Source organism: Xenopus tropicalis, chromosome 4 (genome assembly GCF_000004195.4).
Source record: "Xenopus tropicalis strain Nigerian chromosome 4, UCB_Xtro_10.0, whole genome shotgun sequence".
In the NCBI taxonomy this organism is placed as follows: domain Eukaryota; kingdom Metazoa; phylum Chordata; class Amphibia; order Anura; family Pipidae; genus Xenopus; species Xenopus tropicalis.
The window spans coordinates 96,268,057-96,283,481 of NC_030680.2; the positions used below are offsets into that span (position 1 = coordinate 96,268,057).

General features: G+C 40.1%; 1 protein-coding gene across 2 annotated transcripts in view; it reads right to left on the reverse strand.

The window, feature by feature from the left end:
* Positions 1-6,295: 6,295 nt before the first annotated feature.
* The window catches only part of eps15 (epidermal growth factor receptor pathway substrate 15), a 48,305-nt gene continuing 39,175 nt past the window's right edge, over positions 6,296-15,425 (reverse strand). Inside the window, 6 exon segments of one of the 2 annotated variants that reach the window (NM_001126628.2) lie at positions 6,296-8,923; positions 10,110-10,261; positions 10,755-10,911; positions 12,508-12,587; positions 13,336-13,405; positions 14,050-14,366. In NM_001126628.2, coding sequence (NP_001120100.2) covers positions 8,777-8,923; positions 10,110-10,261; positions 10,755-10,911; positions 12,508-12,587; positions 13,336-13,405; positions 14,050-14,366 — 923 coding nt within the window. In that variant the 3' untranslated portion in view covers positions 6,296-8,776. 2 annotated transcript variants of the gene reach the window in all.

A 15,425-nucleotide genomic window follows, 5' to 3' on the forward strand; every position in this document is an offset into this window, starting at 1 on the left:
GCTGGGCTTTCCACCATCTGCCTAGTACGGGAAAGATGGCTGCGCGTTTCACAGAAGAACGCACGGCCATCTTTCCCATACAGGGCAAGCGGTGGATGGCCCAGCAGAGCGACGACTCCAAAGGTAGTATGGGGCCCAACAAAGCGACAGCGTCAAGGATGGTAAGGGGCCCAGCAAGGTGACTAATTTTTCTTACTTTCTTCTGGCCCCCCGCTGCCTGCACAACCATTCTGCTGATAGTTGTTAGGCCCCATATTATGATGCAGCAGTCGCAGCGGCTGCACTTATGGGTTTGGTGGGCCCCTGGGGTGAGATTTTCTGGTGGGCCCCAGGTACCCCAGTCCGACACTGGAACAGCCCATACACTCTGTAGCCTGAATAAACTGGAGGTTCACACCACACCTCCAATGAACTCAAGAACAGATTTATTAACAGCCACAGCACTACACAGCATCAATACTTGAACGGTGATCTCATCACAACACACCCTGGACAGCTGGGATTCTCCCAGTCCACCAGGCCCCAGCCTACTTCCCTGATTTTCCTTGTCTGTCAGGGATGTCATTCCTCACCACAGACTTAGCCTTGCACTCCAAGTACATTAGGCCCTTAGTACCATAGTCTCTATCTTTGGGTCCTTAGCTGTTCCCTCAAATCTCACCTGCCGTGAGCTCCAACAAATTTCTCCTGCCAGTTCCCCTACTGAGGTGGCCCATTTCAGGCTCCCTGTCATCAAGGACTATCACCTTCTTCATTGGCCTAAAGAGGAAGTGGCTCATAGTACTTCCCCTTTTATTTCTTCTTCCAACAGCACCACCTGCTGGCTAAACCAGAAATCGCAACAGTTATAATAACATTTTCCACTCAGGTATGCATTGTAATTGAGCATGGAATGTCTCTGCTGTCAGGTCACTAGAGACTGTCACATTCCTATTGTAAGTCACGTGTAGAAATAAGCCATTGTATATCTCTTACCATTCCATTTTATGTTGGCACATTTCTCTTTTCTTACTTTGCCCCAATTTGCTTTATTCTTTTTAAATACTATGAATGTTTCCCTACATATTGTTCTTTCACATGCTTTGCCATGTCCCCATACCATTTCTGTTCTTTTGTTCTCTCCCTCCCCCTTTCTCTACCTGTTCACCATTTTGTTTTTTTTTTTTCTACTGCATTCATTCCTTTGTACTGTGCTCCCTTTCCTGGTTGTGTGAATGTTTCCCTACATATTGTTCTTTCACATGCTTTCCCATGTCCCCGTACCATTTCTGTTCTTTTGTTCTCTCCCTCCCCCTTTCTCTACCTGTTCACCATTTTGGGTTTTTTTCTACTGCATTCATTCCTTTGTACTGTGCTCCCTTTCCTGGTTGTGTGGTCTTTTCTTATGCTTTGTCTCTTCCCCTTCATACTTTTTGAATATTAAACTATTTTCTTCTCCTTTTGAGGGCTGCTCTTTTATTCACCATTTAGGCAGCCCTGGGGAACTAAAATCTAAAAAGGAATATGACTAAATACACTGACATTTCTTTCTAGGTGGCAACAGCAGGTCCAAATGGGCAAACTGTGGATTCTGGCAAATGCCAGAGGGGCTGCTGTAAGATGTCATAGACAATCATTACTTAGTGGGCTGGTGAGGGGCTTTTAAGGCCTCTGTGTACTTGAAATGCCAGGGACTATTTTGAGTCCCAGTACAAATTAACTTACACTTTTGTAAAAAAAAACAAACAAAAAAACCTCAAATTGAAAAAATGGCTTTTGCCTAGGACAATTCAACTACTCCCATTGACTTCTACATAAACTTGCAGACTTTTACATGTCAAAGTTTTAAATTCGAGTTTTGTGATTGTTTGCACTAAATAAATATTGAACATTCACGTTGAACCATAATTTAAATTATGGGAGTTTTAGGAGTATATTTATTATGCTGTGTAAAAAGTGGAATCAAGCATTACTGGTAATGTTGCCCAGGGCAACCAATCAGCAGTAAGAAAACCAAAGCAAAGCATCTGAGCAACATCACCAGTAATGTCTTATAAATATACCCCTAAATGCAAAAAAAATGGAATTGTGAAAAAATTCAAATTCCAGCATTGATAACAGTCACTGGTTCCTTTACCCAGCACTGGAAAAAATGAATGGGGGAGGCATACATTTAAGGACATGGAAAGTACCCCAAAGAAGAATGATCCTTGGTAGTCCTCTTTACCTCCTTACAAATCATATTTGTTTCCCAGAATACTCAATACTTACTTAGGAATCCCTGTAGAAAAAGTCACTGCTTGTAGGAGCCATATTGGGTGCTCAATGTCACATGGTGTAATGCTTCTATTGTTAATTTCCTGCTTCTATGGGGAAATTTTCAAGCAGCTGCTGCTATGAAAGTGTTTTCCCCTTTATTTAAAGGAACAGTAACACCAAAATATGAAAGTGTTTTAAAGTAATTAAAATGTAATGTACTGTTGCCCTGCACTGGTAAACTGGTGTGTTTGCTACAGAATGCTCCTATAGTCTATATCAGTGCTGTCCAACTGGCGGCCCCCCACCTGTCTGGCTGCTTTGATGGCTTACCTTTGTGTAAACTTTAAATGGTATCAGTACTGTGATTAACTGGCTCCCTGCATGGTTCTCACCTCAGATTCAGGCTGTAATCCCTCTGTATTGTTTAAATATGTAATCCCCTGTGTTTTTCACACCTTTTAATACCTGCATTGTTCACCCCCTGCAGAGTTCACACCTCAGGCTCAGGCTGTAATCACCCCCATTGTTCACTTCTTCACACCTCAGACATAGGTACTGTAGGCAGAGTATGGCACATACAGCCAGCATAGGGCAGGTAGAGTATGGCACACACAGGCAGCATAGGTCAGGGAGGGTATGGCACACACAGTCAGGGTAGGGCAGGCAGAGTATGGCACACAGGCAGGCTAGGGCAGGCAGAGTATGGCACACAGAGGCAGCATAGAGAAGGCAGAGTATGGCACACACAGGCAGGGTAGGGAAGGCAGAGTATGGCACACACAGTCAGGGTAGGGCAGGCAGAGTATGGCACACACAGTCAGGGTAGGGCAGGCAGAGTATGGCACACAGAGGCAGCATGGAGAAGGCAGAGTATGGTACACACAGGCAGGGTAGGACAGGCAGAGTATGGCACACACAGACAGCATAGGACAGGCAGAGTATGGCACACACAGACAGCATAGGACAGGCAGAGTGCTGCCTGTGTGTGCCATACTCTGCTTGCCCTATGCTGCTTGTGGGAGGTGAACCAGGCAGGGGTTTGTTGTGGGAGTTTGTTAGCAGTTGGAAATAGCCATTAAATGGTCCCTAAGGTGTGTAATTATGTACTTGGGGTTGCTCTGCTATCCACAGGGGAGGAGGAGGCATATGGAATTTAAGGGTATCTTAATATGACATAATTCTTTCACATATGAATGATGGTTGATATCCCCACAGTAAGGACCAAGCATTTGGGATTTTGCTGTGCTACCACCATTGTGATAAAATAGGTGTGGTTTGAAGTGGGTGTGGTTTCAAAAAGGGGAGTGGTAAAAACTGGCTTCCATTAGCGGCCCTCCACCATGTATGCTAGAGAAATTCCGGCCCTCGGCACCGTAGAAGTTGGACAGCACTGGTCTATATAAATAAGCTGCTGTGTAGCCATGGGGGCAGCCATTTAAGCTGGAAAAAGGAGAAAGGCACAGGTTACATAGCAGATAACAAATAAACTCTGTGGCATACAATGGCATTTTATCTGTTATCTGCTAAGTAACCTGTGCCTTTTCCCATTCGAATGGCTGCCCTCATGGCTACACAGCAGCTTTGCTTATATAAACTATAAGTCTTTCTGAGGCAAACACACCAGTTATACCAGTGCAGGGCAACAGTGCATTATATTGTAATTACTTTAATACGCTTTCATATTTTGATGTTACTGTTCCTTTAACTTTAGTGTAGAATTTGTAGTGCACCTTTCTCAGCCAGCGTAACTGCCCTGAAGCGGCAGATAGTTGTGGATGTGGAAAAGCTTCATAAGCAGCTGCTGGCCCAGTCACTTCTCCCCCCACAGGATTGATCTCTGCTTCAAGAAAAAAAAATAAAGAATGTGGCAACATCAGAGGCCAGCAGAATACATTGAACTGTTAGCAAATAAAGTATAAAATAGCAATACAATTTTAATCATTTTTTTTTGTAATGTCCTGTATTTGGCCTGATACTTAAAATGTAATTTTCTGCATGTGAGATCCTACATAATTATAGAATATACTTGAATACTTAGGAGTCCTAAAATAGAGTAAAGGGAGGACACCTGCAATTCTGTCCTCAAACAGGGCCCTGCTCACTAGATGTCCTACTACTGGATAACTGATAGCTCCTTTACCTCTCTTCTGGCCCTGTTGGTCAATGCTGCCTGCTTGCTGCATCTCCTGCAGTCCTGTGGAGTTAAATATAAGATAAGATACCATAATAAAAGATTTTTGAATACCCTCATTTTTTAAGGCAGGGCTATTGAACTAGAGTCCTGGCAAGGTACTTTTACAGCCTCCTACCTTCCGATGGACTATAAAAACTGCTATGAATGACATCATGATTTTGATATAATACAGCCCATGAGCAAGCAGTGTGTAAGGTAAGTGGCTCTCTCCATGGGGAGAACTGGTCTGCAGTCTGTAAGGGGATTGATTCCACCAACAAAGTATCCCACTGTAAGTAATTTAACAACTTGACTGTCCTTGTAAAGATGTATTTCCTGACAGTTATGAAATCACACACTGACCTTAAAGCATGTCCTTGGTTGTCCTTGGTCATTACAGATATTTCAACAGAAGAGATAAGGGAACATAAATGGTACTGGCATATTAAAGAGATGTATTTCATATTGGGGGTATTTGTTTAGGGATGCACCGAATCCAGGATTCAGTTCGGTATTCGGCCACAATTCGGCCTTTTTGAGCAGGGTTCGGTTTTGGCCGAATCCACGGTCCTAGCCGAACCGAAATCCTAATTAGCATAAATTAGCATAACAAATAGTAACCAAATTTTTACTATTCTTTGTCATCCCAGGAACAAGCCACTCAATCAGTAGGTCCCTTTAATATCTGCAACCTTTTTGGCCAGGATGACTTGGGAATTTGCTTTAATTCCTGGCTTGCCAGACATGCTCAGTTGTTCTAAGCTCAGATTGATGGTTCCCAGAGAAACTCATAGAAATGTATACTGAATAAAGGTCTTTGTGTGTGTATGCTGCTTGCAGATTTAAATGTATCTGATTATGTATCAGAGGAAAAATGGCCACTGGGTGAAAGCTGCTATTTGCTTTAGGAAAAATGTGATGGTGCTGGTAAACAGAGGGGATATATGAAGTACAAATGATGCCATTTGGGTGGGGGAGACGTGCCCAACTGATACACATTGTAGGCAAATGTAGGCTTTACCTGTCCTTTAAAAACAGGGCAATAAGGTTTCCAGGCAACTGTAGCAAGGTATAAGCTGAGGACTTGCCGGATTCCTGTAAGCCAGGAACCTCTCCTTGCTCAGAGATGCTTATGTAGAGAAGTGGAACAGTCCTGAAAGAGAATGTGTATTTATATAAATGTATAATGATATCCCTTTTACATAGCTTTCCCTGTCTAAAATGCTAACTTTCACACACTTATCTTCTATACCACCTGGTTGTAGGTCAGTGTTAATTATTGTTTATTTAGACTATGACCCTACAATTGTATAACCATGCCATTAATAGTTCTCTAATTTTTTTTTTTTTTATAATTTTTCATATCCCCTCCCAAAACTGCTTATCAGTCATACTTCATAATACAGGACTCAGCTTATGATTAGGAGTCCAAAATCCCCATAATGTTTAAAATGGTCCCCCAGTGATACGTTTCATACAATAGACAATAGTAATTAAAATAAGACTTATGATTTTCTGGTTCCTGAAGTTGATTCCTATACTTTATTTTGGCCTCTGGGAAAAAGGTAGAAGCCCTGCTGTAACATAAAGGCAGCTAGGGTTTCTGGCTATGAGTTAAGCATAAAATGAATTGGGAAGAGTAACAAACACCCCAATATTACCCCATGGCTTTAAACAGGAAGAACATTGAACACAGTTTCTCTAAATTGGAACAACTGAGTTTCTATTACTTTATTATTTTAGCTTTTTTTCCAAACAAAATTGACAACAATTAAACCAGAAGTGCAGGATGGCTACAGTTGGCTTGCAGTTTGCCAGCAGTAGAAGCAGCAATGCCCCAAAGTGGACAAGAAAGGAGCCAAAAAGCTATGAACACACTTGGGCGACTTAATTCAATTTACACTTTATTTAGTACTTACAACTTATCCTTAGAATTACAATGTCTAACTGCAATAAAAACATAAAAGGTAGAGGAGTCATTTAACAAATGAATATAACTGTCCCAGAGCTGCAGCGGTCAGTAACATAGCACAGAATAAGGAAGTGTGCCACAGGCCCCAACAGGACTGAAACAATAAGAGGTTTTATTTTGCACCTAGTGGTTATGAGTAATATTCCAGCACAGGATGGCTGTACGTCAGTAGAGTGAACATGTTAAATGGTTGAATAATTGCATTTGAAGTATATATATATACATGTTTAATAACAATAATAATAATATTGGTCCACAGAGAGTGCTTTATAACAAAACTTTATAATCTATAATTCAGTAAAATATTAGTGTACATTTAAAATGGCATTTTAGGATAGGGGAAAAATTATTCCCATATACCTCAGCAACGAATATGTGTCACTATATGATGATATGTTGCACCGACTGTCTCTTACATAATATTGAACCCCAAGACTATTAGCTGTTACACTACACAGCTCACCAACAACTCAAAGATAGCAAAAGGCTTTTGGGGATGCTAACAGTTGCAGTCCAACAGCTGGTAGGCTACAGTTTGGCCTTCTTGTCCAGCTTTATTTTTAAAGATATTTTGATGCACTTTGTCATCTCGGGGATGATATTAATGTAATAGGTGCTCTGCAACAACAGTAAATATGCAGAAATAGTCATATTCCAAACATTTAGAGCTGGACGAGAAGTTTGCTTTAATAACCAGTTACTCAGTGCAAAATTAAAGCAGCTTTCCCTGCAAAGCTGACAATTAGAAGAAAAATGACCTATCACTGTATTAGGAATTATTCCTTAAAAACTGGAGAAGACTTAAACTTTATAAACTTATCAAGCAAGGGCATCTTATAGTAAATGGCAAATGCTGAATAGTGTTTAGTCTGTCTACTACATTTGTCTTCTACATCCAAGCCAAGGAAGCACAACTAACATAGGTGGTCAGTGCTTCCAAACTACTAATTTTCCAACTTTTCTAGTGTGTATTAAAATAGACCTAATGTTGCTTGAGTGGAAGAGAACAGCTGTAGCCAACATGTTTAGCAAGTCTGACCACAGTCAGTCAGTAAGTATCTCTACCATTTGTTCTAAAGAACTGAACTTTGTTCTGATCTTGGCCTACATGCACCAAACCCTTATGACCAAGGTATTCCTCAAGCCAAGGCCTCATGAGCAATTAAAAAAAAAAATTATTGCCGACTGAGATCTGGAAAATTCATCCCCACTTAAGAATGAACTTTGAAGGGGGAGCCAGAGGAGATATTCCATGTAGCTTTCTTGGTTCCTGGAAAATCTTTTCAATATAAAATTAATTAAGAAAGCCCCTCAGTGGATGAGAGGTGATGGTTTAAGGGCAGCAAAGCATAACACTCTTGCATATCTGATGCAAAGTCTAAGGAATATAGTGGCATACACATAAAAATATCCACAGATATGCACATCACATACAGTCACATTTATCAATTAATACCATATAGAGATTCCTTTGATAAACACACGTCTCTCTCAAATACACACACACACTATATATGCACACATAGGAACCATATATCATAGCTACAACCTTAAGAACACAATGTGCCATGATTGCAGGCAATGTGTAGTGGATCTATAATGCACAGCATGCAGCATGAAATTGCAGCTGATTAGGTCCTCTAAATCCTAACACTGAATATTGCTTCAGAAACATGGTAACAAAGTACAGGTTTGATGGCAGAACTGGAGTTCAACAAACCTGCAGCTCCATACTGTTAGTAGGTGTCAGGTGAGTGGGCTTTGGCACAAGGAAGCTGACAATTTAAGCAAAAGAAGTGCCGAATCCTCTAACACAATGTATATCCTTTCAATGGCAGAGGGCTGGCCACTCAGTTTAATAGGCGAATAATGTGCAAAGGAGTAAGCAAGGCACTAAATCTCAGAGAAACACCACAAGTAAAACTTTACAAAGGAAATGTTACAAACAAAAAAAAAAAAAAGGTCTGGCATACAGTTTGGCAATAAACCCCCTTGCCTCAAGGATGGTGTAAATCACAACAACTAAAAAAATATCAGCACCAGGCTCTATTCCTTTTGCTTTGAATTCTCTTGCTTCCTTTTAGAGGTAGCGCAATGCTAGTGACCTCCCAAGGGCACTATACGAGATGGACTTACTGGTTTCTCAAAATGAAGCCTGAGCAGCATTGTCAATAGACACAAATCACCCTATAGGTAACTTTAGCACATGACACATTACCCGTTCACAGATAAAAGCCTAGAGGGTGTATTTTTTTTAGCCCTCTAGCAAAGCTAGAATTAAAGGTAACGTTCAATACGTCTAGACACAGAAAGGTTTTAAAAACTATCTTAAATAGATTTAGGAAGAAGGTGACTGTTTTGTTATTTTCCACTGGGGTGTGTAGTTCTCAGTTTCACGCCTCTGAAATCTCAGATTTGCTCAATGCTATTGCAAGCTCCAAGTCCTCCTGCTCTTGTTGCTTCAGCCTTGCCAGCCTCTCCTCCTCTTCCTTCTCACTCTCCCTCTTTGCCCACTCAATCATATCATCTTCAGACTGGTACTGCAAATGTCAAGAAAGATAGAAACCTCTTAATGTGGAAACACTGGGTAGTAATCAATGCAACTACTCAAATATTTGCAGCTGGCAGCGCAGAGATAACCCGGATTGGTTGGTATTGGTTACTGCCAAGCTGCATATGTGCCCAAGTATTAGTAAATGAGCAACATTTCAAATGCAAACTGGAAATAGTTTGTAGGTTTAGGACTTTTGCATGATGATGTACCTATTTCAATAAACTGCTTCCAGTCTGTTTAAACACAGGGCCAGTTTATGGTCCCTCAGAATGATAGGGGGCCAGACTATGGTTAGTCCTCATACTATGGCCCCCCTGGACGCGCCATTAGCGTTGGCCGGAGGGATGCGGTGACGTGATGCACTGGGGCCTAGGACCACGCAGAGGCAGACAGGTAGTAGCCAGGAGTGAGGATGCAGCGGGGGAGGGGGACAGGTAAATGACCTTGGGGGGGCCATAGTTTGACTACCCCTGATGAAGACAGTGTCATGCAACAAGTGTTGTTTTAATTCAGTGCTTTTGAAATATTAACTACTCTTCTTTGTTCTTTTGTCGATATCCTGATATCAGGGAGCAGCTGCAAATGAGTTAAACAGACACCAATAATTTGAATACCTCTGATTTACATTTACAAATATGAGGAAAACATGAATCTAACTTTCAACTTTTTTGGCTGAACCATCAACCCTTTTCACTTACCTTACAGCATTTGCTCTAAGTGCTTATTTGTTCAGGTTCAAAGGATAAAATGATCACAATTATACATTTTTCTTATGATCATTTGAATTTCTACATGAGGAACTGAAAGTATTTTTTTTTATTTTACCTTGTTTCTCTAAATCAGGCAGAAGCCAGCAGAACAAGAATTCCCAGCCCCAATGCAGCTTACAATCTAGGGTCCCTATCACATACATACAAACTATTTTCAATCTTAACCAATTTTGTAGTACGAGTAAATCATAGCACACAACGAAAACCCACACAAGCACAAGGAGAAATACAAATTGAATGCAGATAGTGCCATGGCTGCTATGGAACCCAGGACCCCAGTATTGCAAGGCAGCAGAGCAAATCATTGTGCCCCTGTGCTCATAAAAGATTTAAGGAAGAGCATATAAATCTAAGAACAAGAATCTATTACTTGGACTGGTCCAGAGTTCAGCTTTTACTTACTGTGCTGAAGTTATCAGATTCACTAGTTGCTTTGTTGACATCAAAGGGATCAGATAGTGTCTCTTTGTAGAAGCTCTGACTGAAATGCTGAAAAGGGTCACCTTGCCGGAACAAGTTTGAAGACTCAGCGGTCCTAGATGAAGGCCTCTTCCCTATGTAACAGAACATGACAATGGATTCTTGTAAGGGTGAAGACACACGGGGCGATTAGTTGCTACAACTAAATGCCCATGAATTTTCGCTATGAAGATTAGTCTGCACCACATGACCAATATATATATACAGATAGTCACTGACTATAGGACCAATGTAATATAATGGTAATGCATGTTTCATTAGCAGATGGTTTCATTGTGATTTCTCACAGCTTTGCTACCTGCAAGCAGTGATCAGGAACATACAGGACATGTATTTAGTCCCTTGCAATGCACAAGTCTGCAGTCCCTCACCCACATCTGCTGCCCTTCTTATTACAACCTGGCCAGAAGAGACAAAAAGGAATCTCGTCCCATATTTATAAAATTTAATTTTCTGCTTGACCACTAAGACGCAGTAACAGAAACCTTAATCCTATAATTGGGAGAAGGATTCCACTTCCTTCAAGTTATGGGGTGGCCCTATGACAAATCTTCATAAGGTACTCACCAGGTGGGAGCGGACAAGGACGTGTAGGGGTTCCAGTTTTGGGGGGCAGTGCAGGAGGTACCTCTTCTTTCTGGGTAGGGTCATCCTCAAATATAGCTTTGTTTAAAGACTCCTTGTCTTTGATTGGTAGAGTAGCATCAAAAGTATCTGTGCTGGTCTGTGCATAGAACAGAGAGACTGAGAAAAATACACTTTATACTGTATTTGTAAGACTAACAAAAACTTGTATAGCCACCAGTTTGCTGGTGGTATCCACTGACTTCTCTGTAAAACATTATTTTATTACAATGCAACCCCTGAACATGTGGTGCAGTGGATAAATGACTCTGCACCTTAAAATACTGGCTAGCATTTGGCAAGGTCAAACCAGGGTTAGGTAAGAGTGGCACAAATGGCTGAAGGAAATGCAGGTCAAGGGGAAAGATCGGATGGGTAACAGTAAAATAGTAGTAGTATAGTGTGGTGGCACTTGTTGTACAGACCCAGCAGGGTGTTCGGGTGGAGTGCCATCATAGGCCATCCTAGCCTATGATTAAGTACCTAGAATGGTATGAAACGCGTAAGGCTTAGAAGCATTCATTTATGTGTATTATCTCAATAAATTACTCATGATTTTACTTATCATTTGAGCCTTATATTCACTTATATGGAGTTCCGGAGTGCCTGCCTAACTCGCTAATCTGTTCCTATATGGCTCCCTTATCGTGAGGGTCTGGGATATGAGCATCTGGACCAACCATGTACAACGGGTAAGCTTTTTTCTACAACTGCTTAGATCTATATATATTTTTTCATTGAGAAGTTTTATTGTAAGCGTGCCATCAAACCCAGTCCCATATCTACATGAGCCCTGGAATAAGGATTTTGCCAGAAGGATTTTGCATTTCATTTGCCATTATACTTCAGGGGCACTGACTGAAGGATAATTTTAGTTTGCTATACATCATTTTTTTTTCAGGAAAAGCTGAGCTTTCTAATGTTTTCTATATTTCTGTGTAATTCCACTTTTGTAACAAGATTTAGGGCCTTAATACCTTCTTCATGGGAATGTAATAGTTCACATTAGACTTTTACATATCGATGTAAAAGTCACAAGTTCAAGCAGTAGGATTAACTAGAATACTGTGACTGCAGTTTAAAATAGGACTTTAAATATGCAGCTTGAAATGATTTGTAAACAGAGAACTGTCACTTTTTAAAGTGTTGACATAAATGGGAGATGCAAAATAATTTGTTTAAGTTTATCCATTCCTCATGATGAAACCTCACAAAAAGTCATCCTCCTAGTCCCAGGCTACCACGGAGAAGCATATTTTTATATGTAAACAATGTACAGGTATTGGACCCCTTATCCGGAAACCCATTATCCAGAAAGTTCCGAATTACGGAAAGGCCATCTCCCACAGACTCCATTTTAATCAAAGAATTCACATTTTTGAAAATGAATCCCTTTTTCTGTGTAGTAATAAAACAGAATCTTGTATTTGATCCCAACTAAGATATAATGAATCCTTATTGGAGCCAAACAATCCTACTGGGTTTATTTAATATTTAAATGATTTTTTTAATAAACTTATGGTAGGAGATCCGAATTATGGAAAGACCCCTTATCCGGAAAACCCCAGGTCCCGAGCATTCTGGATAATGGGTCCCATAACTGTATTACTAATGACATTTAGCACGCTTCATATGCTTTTTTTCCCCAGAGAGAGGCCACTTTTGAATGTTAGATAGTTGCAAAATGCAACATTACCTTGGAAAGTAAACTAAAATCTGCAAATCCAGTTCCAATGGACTCACTACCAAAGAAAGAAGCAAATGGATCTTCAGAACCTGTGAACAAGAGAAACATGATACGGTATAACAGTAGGGTTACAATACTGCTCTTAAAGGAAAAGTAACACTACATTTTTTAAGTAAAAAATCTATTCTACCCTGCTCCAATAATTGCCCTATCCTGTACACTGTTAATTATTTTGAATGCTTTATTAGAAATTACCTTCTAAAACTTTGATTTCGGTCATTTCAAATACGGCGATCTTCCCTCTGCACAATCCACTATGCGACAATCCACGTCTCCTCCTAGCCTTCCTACTGTACAGGCTAACAATTGACTTCCGGTTTTGGAGTCGGGCAAGGAGGAAATGTGGATCGTCGCATAGTGGATTGTACAGAGGGAAGATCGCCATAGTGCCGTATTTGAAATTGAAATGAAATCTGAATTTGAAATGGCCTACACACCAATATTAAACAACAAAAAAAATACATTTGTTGGTTCAAGATTAACATTTTAAATGTCAGAGTGAATTGTTTGCTATGTAAAAAGTGTAATTTAGAAATAAAGAGTACACCATAAAAATCATGACAGATAGTTTAACTATCTCACTCATGCCAAAAATATGATGTAAATAATGCTATGGACAGTACAAAGGAAAATAAAATTATATACATTTTGCAGGACAAAAGACAAATACAATTTGCTCATGCAGACATAGCAGAGATGCTGCACTGTGTCCATCATGTGTCCATAATTCAATTCCCAGCATTCTCTAAAGGTAAAGAAAAAGAAAGGCTGACTCACCTGACTCACTAACAGCTGAGACTACAGTTCCACCTGGAGCAAATGGATCATTATTTTTTAAAGTGTCTTCCTTGAGAAAAGATAAAATATGCTTATTAATTGTAAATAAAAACAGAACATTATTGTTTAAAAAAATAAAAAAAGCGTATGTTTTAATCATGACACATTGGGGTGGGAAGGTTTGGCTCTATAAACAAATCTAATGCATATGACTCAGCCGTGCTACATAGATTCCAGTGTTTCCATGATGCTTCTCCTAGATAAAAATGGATTAATGTGGATTTGAATTTGCCTTCCCATTAGTGAGAGGTTGAGTAAAGTTCAGTGCACAGTTCAGTTTTTATGCTTTTAGGGTTATCATTATGCCAGTTTGCATTATCTGTTTGCAATAAAATATGTGCTCACATCAGCTGGTATTTCTAAAGTAGCTAGAGTGTTAAAACTAACACTGAGAAGAAAACATGTTGCTGCAGAAAGAGTACAACCTTACATATGGTACAGTGCTTCCACTTTATCAATGATAAAGTAATAAAAGCTAATCCGCCCCACTAATATTCAACTGAATATTTATACAATAACAGCTATGATTCATATTCCAAAAATGCTCTGAGTAATTATTCAACAACAGTCTAAGCTTAACATCATCTAGAGGGCCATAAGCAGGTCTTCCATTTTATATCACATGTGCGGGACACACAGTATACAGATACGTACAGAAGAAAAAGTGCTTTCTGTGGCTAAGAAAGGATCAACTTTGGCAGATGTGAAAGGATCTTGTTCAGAGGACTTGAAAGGATCAGCGCTGGAGGGCTGGAAAGGATCAGCTTTTGAAGATGTTAAAGACTCTGCTTTGGAGGACACAAATGGATCTGCATTCGACGATGTGAAAGAATCCGCTTTGGACTTGGAGAAAAGATCTTCTTTAGAAGAATCCACTTTAGAAGATGCAAAAGGATCTGCAGAAGCCTGTTTGAAAAATACATCAGAGGCGAACGGATCGGAATCTTTAAAAGGATCCCCACCAAATGGATCTGTCAGGAACAGAGAAAAAAAGATTTTTTTTTAAAAAAAAGTCTTGTTTTACATGTGGCAATTCAAACAGAAGCTTTTTTTTTTTTTTTATTTATTAAAGTTTATATACATGGATAAGTGTTGCCATATATTGCTAGTCTAGGCAGAGATATCTCCTTAGACTTCACAAACATTCTAACACTACTAAATGTTTATACTTCCTTTTAAGCTTTTAAGGGATACAGTCAGGGTTACCATCAAAATGTTGGCTAGTGAAAAGGTATTTTAGGTGACTTGTGCTACGACCCTCAAGAAAATTATTTCATATGCACCGTGTCATATTCAGAGACTTTCATAACGTACAGGCTTTTGGACAATAGGTTTATGTGCCCAGATTTAAAATAATATAGGAGTAATTTAAAACAAAACAGAACATAGTGTACAAAGTAGGAATGCAGAGACCTGCTTCTTTCCCCATAAATACTGACTACATGACTGCATTAGTCAGCATGGTATTGTTGAAGGGGGGATGGGCATGTATGTGTCCTCACCCAGCCCCCAACTGGTGCGACATTCAGACGTGCAAGTTAAGGAGCAGCAGTGGGCCTTGTTGCCTGTGCCCCCTATGGATAAGGCCCCTTAAGCAGGTGTTTTTAGGCCAACAGGAGCACCTTCGCTTTTCTCAAGCTGAGACAAAACTCAAGGCTCAGACCAGCAGAACCAACACTCCATGGTGCCTTACCCTAACACACTCTGCTTGGTGCACTCTCAGCTCTAGATTTTTAATCCAGAGTGCAGCATTCCCTGAGGCTTGAGTGCTTGTTAAGCATTTGCACCCCGGGAATCAGTAAACAACCCCTCATGTAAAACAACATATGGGGTTTATCTATATATAACTAGTGGATTGATATATCTCTGTAAATATAAGAACAACAATCAATAGTTATGCTAACTGAATGTGTGCGCTGTTAGGCAAGGGTTCAGCCCATCAGTGCACACAGAGCAGATTTCAGTACAGTACGCATCAAAATCTGCTCTCTGTGTACACATTGATTATGGGCTGATCCCATGTCGCACAC